General features: G+C 42.5%; 1 protein-coding gene across 1 annotated transcript in view; it reads left to right on the forward strand.

Moving 5' to 3' along the window:
- The window catches only part of GABRA4 (gamma-aminobutyric acid type A receptor subunit alpha4), a 39,981-nt gene extending 33,768 nt beyond the window's left edge, over nt 1–6,213 (forward strand). The window contains exon 9 of the mRNA XM_049793886.1: nt 4,799–6,213. Within this exon, the coding sequence (XP_049649843.1) occupies nt 4,799–5,332 (534 nt within the window). The 3' untranslated portion in view covers nt 5,333–6,213. The remainder of the gene's footprint in view (nt 1–4,798) is intronic.
- Nucleotides 6,214–8,659: the final 2,446 nt, after the last annotated feature.

The raw sequence follows: 8,659 nt of genomic DNA on the forward strand, positions 1-8,659 counted from the left end.
CTTGGGGAAAAATTAATTCATTACCAATCAAATCAGGGTAGGGTAATAAGAAATAAAATCAAATCCTAAAACACCTTCCCCTCACCCCTTCCTTCTTCCCAGGCACAGCTTCGCTCCTGAATTTTCTCTTCCTTCTCCCCTTCAGCAGCACGGAGGGATGGGGAATGGGGGTTGCGGTCAGTCCATCACACCTTGTCTCTGCTGCTCCTTCCTCCTCAGGGGCAGGACTCATCACACTCTTCCCCTGCTCCAATGCGGGGTCCCTCCCATGGGAGGCAGTCCTCCTTGAACTTCTCCAGTGTGAGCCCTTCCCATGGGCTGCAGTTCTCCATGAACTGCTTCAGCATGGGTCCTTTCCATGGGCTGCAGTCCTTCAGTCACACACTGCTCCAGCGTGGGTCCTCCACGGGGTCACAAGTCCTGCCAGAAAATCTGCTCCAGCGTGGGCTCCTCTCTCCACAGATCCGCAGGTCCTGCCAGGAGCCTGGTCCAGCGTGGGCTTCCCGTGGGGTCACAGCCTCCTTCGGGCACCCACCTGCTCCGGCGTGGGGTCCTCTCTGAGCTGCAGGTGGATATCTGCTCCACCATGGACCTCCCTGGGCTGCAGGGGGACAGCCTGCCTCACCATGGTCTTCCCCATGGGCTGCAGGGGAACCTCTGCTCCGGCGCCTGGAGCATCTCCTCCCCCTCCTTCTTCACTGACCTTGGGGTCTGCAGGGCTTTTTCTCTCACAGGTTCTCAGTCCTCTCTCTGGCTGCAGTTGCTCAGGTTTGGGGGTTTTTCCCCCTTTTTAAATCTGTTCTCCCAGAGGCACTACCACTGTCACTGATGGGCTTGGCCTTGGCCAGTGGTGGGTCTGTCTTGGGGCCAGCTGCCATCGGCTCTGTCGGATATAGGGGAAGCTTCTAGCAGCTTCTCACAGAAGCCACCCCTGTAGCCTGCTTGCTACTAAAACCTTGCCACGCAAGCCCAATACAATGCCTCCAAACTAAATGCTATTGGTAAGCAGTAGGTTTGTGTTTCTTGCTGTTGTTTTTAAAAAGACCAAGTAATGTAATTTTGGGAGGCAGCAAGTGCTTTACCTATGTATATCATTTTGTCAGTCAGATTGTTATTATCACAATATCCTTTTACTCAGGGTGTGCACCGTAGCTGAAACGTCTATGGAATGTTTTGCTTAGTACAAACTGAATGAGGCATTTTACTGTTTTGCAATGTAGTGGTTAACCTGACTTCTGCTGATGTCAACAGAATTTGGTTTGTTAAAGCTTGGCCATGGCATCAGTCTTGTTTAATGTTTTTATTAGTGACCTTGGCACTAATCTTCAGATGATGTAGAGTTGTGAGATAGCATCAGTACGGAGGAGGGATAGACTAATCTAGGAAGAAATGAGTTATCTTTACAACATTGAATAGAGGAGTATATAGGGGTCATACGTGTACAACCAATAAGAATTTTTGCTAGAAACTTTTCAAATGGAGAAACGAAAAAGATACCCGAGTGGTCTGAAGGAGGAGAATGAGCTATTTTCATGATACAGTCTTGAGTAAGGCAAGTGCAGGAAGAGGATATATGAGGGGAGGTGGTGGGCAACGTGCTGGTGAGGCCACCCTGGCGATGAGTGTGCATTCTGCTCAGCTTTGACAGGGCACGGAGCTGGGTGCTCACCACTCACAGTGGGAGTGATAGAGCTGCCATGGTAAAAGAGGAAGGAGTGGGGCAGGCTGCCTGCCTCGTGTTTTGCTGCTGCACGCTGATTCTGGAAAACCTACTGGGGACAGGAGTTGGAATGTGTTCCCCTCAGACAGGGCCTCTGGGGTGCATAACGTATTGGAGCTAAGGACTGACCCTGGAGACTTTCCACCTCCAATATTTAAGTTGGTCCCAGCACTGTTAGAGTGAGTATTAATGGTTAACAGGCTCCCCCAGCAGTGGCCAAAGCCCCTGCTTTTCTGCGCGTAATGCAACACCTCTCTCCTTGAAATGTGCTTACTTCAGTACGTTTCAAGGACAAGGTTCAATATTCAAGAAAGCAAATCCGAACTATTACATTTGAAATAGTACAGATAACTTTATTCTAGAATAAACACTGTAATGGGACATGAGTAGTGGATTAAATAGCAACAGGTCTTATTTGGTCATGTAGATGATGGCCAAAGTGGGGAGAAGAGGAGGTATTATGCAAAAGTTATCAATGGAAGCAAGTTCCCACAAAAGAAATGGAGATGACTGTAATGTGAGAAGGAGGCTGGCTGTTACCTGTCTGTCTTACCAGTGTCTGTGGTTGATGATGCACAGAAGGGAAGGATACTGAGGTTGCTGTTGAAAACAGGTGACAGTACAAGTGAGCAGGAGTGTTAAATGGTGCTTCTGTGAATTGCACTTAATTCTCTGCTCTACTCTTGGGACTGTTCTTTTATGGTTGTGCTTGGAGTGATTGAAGACGTGGTACGTCTATTCTCCAGCAGCACCACCTCTAGGCTACTGATCCAACGTAGGCAGAGAGCAGGAGGGAAGCGAGACATGTCTTCATTCCAGTGCAGATCTACTTTACAACTCCTGTCGCAGCTTTTGCGCCCCAGGCACTGCTTGAGAGGTTTATGATGGGAGAATTTTACTTGAGCAAAGCCAGGTTGTCCAAGGATCTGCATGTAGAAGGTAAAACTCATCTCCTCAGAATGACTCTAGTGCCAGCTTCTCCATAGCACAGAGCTATTGTTTGGGGCAGTGAACATCGATGACTTGCGTCTGCTTAACTTTGCAAGCCTTCAAGAAACATGCAGTACCCCATCAGGTATTACCAAGTCTCTAGCAAATGTAATCCTGTCCTGACTGTACTTTATAATTTCAATTTAGCAGTCTTGATAGCTGCTTTACTATTCCTGGGTCATTGACAACCCTAATGTGAAAAGTATCCAAACTGCACACCTGTGTGTACTTCTGCACTTCCCAGAGAGTGAGTCAGGCTTCTCTTTCAAACAGTACAATTAGTGTTTCTTTCACGAAATACCAGTTTCCTCTGGTGTTTATTCCAGTCCTCTGCTTCTTTGGATTGCAGATGCAGAAAAATAAATGAAAGGGATTGCCACACTGCTATGCAAGAAGGAAAACTGTGAAACCTAAGAGGGATTCTTTGGTATATCAGCCATGAACTGGCAAATACATCAGCCATGAACTGGCATATAGCTGTGACAGCTTCAGATAAATTCAGGCCAACGGTATTGCCAGTCACTGATTTGTACTGCAATTAACAGGATTTAGGACCAACATTCTGGCCATGATGGGAGTACTGGAGATGTCAAGTGTTTTTTTTGTTTGTTTGTTTGTTTGTTTGTTTTTTAATTGGTTTTTTTCAGGTTTTTTTTCAGCTCCCATTTCTCTGTTTCTTCAAGATAAACAGCCAAGCACAACTGATGTAGCAGGCAGACATGGTTGTCACTCTTCTCACTACTCAAGGTACTAGTACCTTGAATAACACCTGAGTTGTTCTCTGTTACTTCTCTGGGACTTAGCTGGATAGAACTGCTGTTGGATGAAGGAGGGAAGAGAGATCACTGCCCACTTTCTGTCCCTCTTACTTGTGCTGTGAGCTTTGGCAGGGCTCTCTGGTAGGGGTGAAGGGAAAGGGAGCCAAAGGCACAGCAGCAGGTGTGGTGCAGGGCAGTGCTTGGGAACAGTATCATCAGAGAGGTGCAAAACACGATTTTTGATATACAAGTGATTGTTTGGTCCTGTCTGTATTTAGACCTGTATTGCTGCAGTTGAGTATATGTACCCTATCTGCCATTAAATCTTTAGTGAGTCTTTGCACAAAATATATTCACATATTATATCTAAAATATAATGTTTTATATTTTAGGTGCAGGGCTGAAGGTTCAAAAGTCTGTTCTTCAGGTACCTTTCCAGAAGGAGGGTCAGGAGATGTTAGGCTTCCTCTTAAATGTGGAGAAGAAAGGCAGAACCTGAGTCCCACTCCCAGAAGTCAGTAAAATATTAAGCTCTGCTGGATTTCCCACCTGTACTTCCTTATCTGTATTTCGGTTTCTCATCCAGCCTAATAAGTACTATTTGGCTTAAGTGTATCTTTCAGAAAGACATCCAGACTTGCCTGAAGACATCAAGTGATGGAGAGTTCACCACTTTTCTTAGTTAATTAATGGAAAAGAGTAGTTGATGAAAGACTGATTTATTCACTGGTTCAATTGCAGCTGGAGCCTATGGTTGATGTGAAAAAACACCTGCCTTTATTTCTGAAAGAGCAGCAATGTGGTAACTTGGTTTGGTAAATACTTGTGTTTTAATAGCATCTGCTTTAGAAGACAGACTAGAGTTCCTAATATATGTTAGTTACTTTTCTGGAGACACAAAGCAGAAGTAAACCATCATGGCTGGTAAGTTGGATCTAGAATGTTTTTATATCATCAGAGAAATAAGTAAACTTCAGAGAACTTTATTTTGAGCATGAGCCTGGAAAAAACCCCTGACTCCAACCCAAGAATTCTTAGCCTCGTGGTATTAAGTTTACATAGGTACCACATCACATGGAGTGTGATGCATCAGATGTGCCCACCCTGGTATTCTAGCCACAGGTAAAAGGAACTCTTGTTCCTTGCTTTATATGCTATTAAATCTTTTTTTCATGAGCATGCAGTATCTTTGTGCCTCAGGATCAAGCTACTGGTTATATTTGTGAGTATTACTCTGATAGCGCTTTATTATAAAGTTTATAAAGTTTCCATTGCTTCTGTTTAAGTGTTTATTTTAAGAATGACTAGTATTTTTTTTGTAACTTTGCAGAGTACAGATGCCAATTCAAATGTGAGGAAAAGAACGAATGCCACAGTACAGTCTGAAGCTGATGGTGGGAGCCGAATTGACACAAGGCACAGCTCCATCCAGCCTCCCTCTGTAGCTCAGGGGTCTTCTGACATTACACCCCACTCCCTTTCTGCATCAAGTCCCAACCCTTTCACACGCATCAATGCATCAGAGACATTATCTTCTGCAAGAGCTACCCCTCCAGCTCCTCCTTCTACCCCAATTTTAACTGGATTTGTATCCCAGCATGCCACAGCTGGATCCCCTTCCATTCAGCACTTGCTTGGATCTAGACTGGAGCAGATTCAGACCACCACACCCAATACATTAGGAGCATCTGCAAAGCCATCTGCTGTCACACCACCTGCTCCCCCCGCCGCCCATTCTGGCACGAGTAAGATAGACAAATATGCACGCATTTTATTTCCTGTTACCTTCGGAGCATTTAACATGGTCTACTGGGTGGTGTATCTATCCAAGGATACCATGGAAAAATCGGAAAGTCTAATGTAGTTTTGCTGCTATGTAGTAGTTCCTAAATTATACTCACATTTGATGCAGAGTTTCTTCTTTTGAAACTATTTAAAAAGGTCAATAATTCTTATTTATAAAAGCTGTGTGCTACTTTCCCATTGTAAAGGCTGGAGTTATTGGGGATAATTAGTTAACTCCTACCAGAGTAATTGGTAACAGATTTGTCTTCCTCCCTTCAGCTAGCAGTGAACCATCACTCTCTTCAGACAGACTATTCTGGCTACACAGAACTTGCCTTTGGGAGGAATATGCACCTGAAACAAATCAAAGGCAGAGGTGCACAGCTGTGCAGTGGAACACACCTTGACTGCTAGGAATATGCATGTTGATTACTACAAATCCCTGAGGCACCCAGCACTGCTGTCTGGACACAGCATTGCATTCTTGGAGTGCAAGGTCCATGTCCTGAATATTTTGACAGTGCTTGCTAGACAAGGACTTTCCCTGCTAGATTAAAATTGGCAAAATGAGGGGGAAGAAAATGAACAGTGGGAAAAGAAAAGAGAGTCCAGCCTGGGAGAGTGCAACTCCAGAAAAGTTATGCAAAGGAGTTGTAGAGCTCCATATATTTTTACTAAGCATTATTTTACGTTGCAACCTGGGAAATTCTCACTCCAAAGTAAGAATGAGTGAATATTGTAAAATCTGAAATCCAATGTAATTCTCAAAATTGGAGTTTTTTGTTTGATAAGGTGATCTTAAGTGTGTGATTCTTCTTTGACCTTTCTGACCAGCTTGAGTGGATTTATTCCTAAATTACATCCGTTGTGGTAGATGAGGACCAAGCCCACAATGTTCAACTTTTTATTTGAATTCTTTTTTCTTTCTTTGGATGCTTTGTTGGGTTTTGTTGTTGTTGTCGTGTCCCCCCCGTGCCCCCTCCCCCCCATTTTTCCATCACACTCCTCTGATTTTCTTTGAACTTGTATTTCCCCACCACCACCCCTTATATAATGTGTGAGTCAAGTTAAATTTTCAACACAGTTTTAAAAGTGGCTTCAAAATTAAGCAAAACAAATTTTCCTGTGCTTTGAGCATGGCTATGGCACATCTTTGAGTGAATGAGAGACGCCCTTTTGTGAAGGAATGCTGTGACATAAATAAGAAAAGAAAATTTCTAGGTGGAGCCTGCAGAAAAAAAGTTTGTTTATGATCTGTTTGTTTCTTTTAAGCTATGGCATAGATAGGCACTTTTCTTAGTGGCTCAAATTGCAATATGCAAGCAGGCAACTTTATTAAAGAATTGAATGGTTTAAACCTGATAGAAATCTTCATCAGAAATGTTCTTTTCACCAGAATGGGTGGAAAGTATGCTGGCAATAAATCTAAAAATGTTTGTCCAGATCCATCTGGCTAGGCAAATGGTTAGCATTTCTGTGCAGGTGACAAGTAAAAATCAAAGGCCAAATTCTCAGCTGTGATCTGGCTGTGCCTGGGTCTGGACTAATCCTTAGCTTCAGTTGATTGGAATAGCAGATTGGTAGCCTATTGTCAAAGGTTTATGCTGGGGGGCAAATCAGGTGAGTGTTGAATGGTTCTGTGCCCAGGTAATGATCAAATGACTAATGGAGACCACGAGCAACTGGGGTAATTGAGGACATGCATAAGACTGCCTTAGACTATGTTGGGACAAGCATCAGAGTAAAAAGACCCCATAATGGTGAAACTATGTCTATCTTTGTGCCTCTTTCTGTCTCTCCAAACCTTTTAGACAGTTCATGCCTGAGAAGCTGTCCTTTAACGTATGGGACCTGGGAGACTGCAAGAGATGTGTACTACAGCATGTAGTATGGATCCCAGGCTGCTATTTTGTGTAGAGCATTGGACTGTCGATGATAGAATACAGAGGATGTGGGAATGTCTTACATGACTTTATTATGATGTAGTGATATAAACAGTTACCTTAGTCCTTTTTTTTTTGCTTAAGTGATGCTCTCAAAAGGCCAGGTGTGGTCCTTTCCTTTTTGTCTTTTACATCTAGAAGAAGTCTGGGATTACAACACTCCTTAGGAAACCCTTACACTTGCCATAGCACAGAACTGGAGATGGAGCACCCATGCAAGATGTCTAACTGCAGTAATTTGCATCTTTGCATGTATCTCTAGTTGCTGTAGCTGTTTCTTCCCTAATTTGGTCACATTGTTGCAGATTGTCAGAATAGAAGATAGTATACAAGAGATTCTTTATTAATTTTGTTAAACTGGAAGAAACAAAGCTAATCCTATGGCAATTACTGATCATAATTGCACAAATGATAAAGTATTTCTAGTATGAAGAATGATGGCGTTCTGTGTTGAGAGCCTAGTGTTTGCACCAGAAGTTACTGAAATGACTCTTTTCTGTCCTCTGTGATGAAAACCAAGGATGTTTTCTCTCAGGCAGAGCTTTAAACTATTCACTAGAAACAGCTGTCTCTTCCTTCCACCCATCCCCATATAAAGATTGTATAATCAGCTTTCTTAGTGCATTGTTCAGTAGGATCAACACTGGTTCAGGCTGTTTGACCGAGATCAATCTAAATGTGCTACTTGGATTCATTTGTAGTTCCTGTTTCACTTTAAAGACTTATAAGGAGGAAAAAAGGATTGCAAAAATTGATAGATTCCAAATATTTATTTCTCTGCTTCCATTTTGGAAGAAATTTTTAGTGATACCCCAAGGAAAAAAAAAAAAAAATCTTATTTTTAATCTGTCAACGTATTTCTGAAGCACCTTCCAACACTTGCATGCCTACATTCAAAGTGAGATATATATAAAAAAAAATCTCATTATGAATCTAGGACTAATTTATTGTACTGTGCTACATTTTTGTGCTACAGCATATGAAGAAATTACCATAAATAGCTTTCCAAAGTACCTACAGACAATGTAAATAGGAATTTATTGTTAACAGTGGTTCTTCATTATATTTAATCTCCTTGCAGAGTGATCAGAAACAGTGAAGAGCCTGCAGTATACTCAGTAATACTGGCAGGTTCTGAATACTGTGTAATTCAGAAGCACAAACAAAAGCAGGAATATGCTAAATATAGTGGCCCAAATGTTCAACACTGCTAAGTAAAATCCTAAGGGAGAATGTTGCAGGTGTCATTTCAGTGACCAAATGGCTTATTAGGCATAGGTTTGTGTGAGATGAACTCTACGGGAGCTATTTTTATTTTTTTTTCTGCTGGCTTTGTCGAACAATTTTATATTTTTTTTGACAGAACCATACTGATTTAAAACTAACCAAACACTTCAGATAAGTCATCTCTATCAACAGGAAAGGAAACTGGATAGAAAGCCAAAAACCCTTACCAGGAAACA

This window comes from Accipiter gentilis, chromosome 3 (assembly GCF_929443795.1).
Source record: "Accipiter gentilis chromosome 3, bAccGen1.1, whole genome shotgun sequence".
Lineage (NCBI taxonomy): Eukaryota > Metazoa > Chordata > Aves > Accipitriformes > Accipitridae > Astur > Astur gentilis.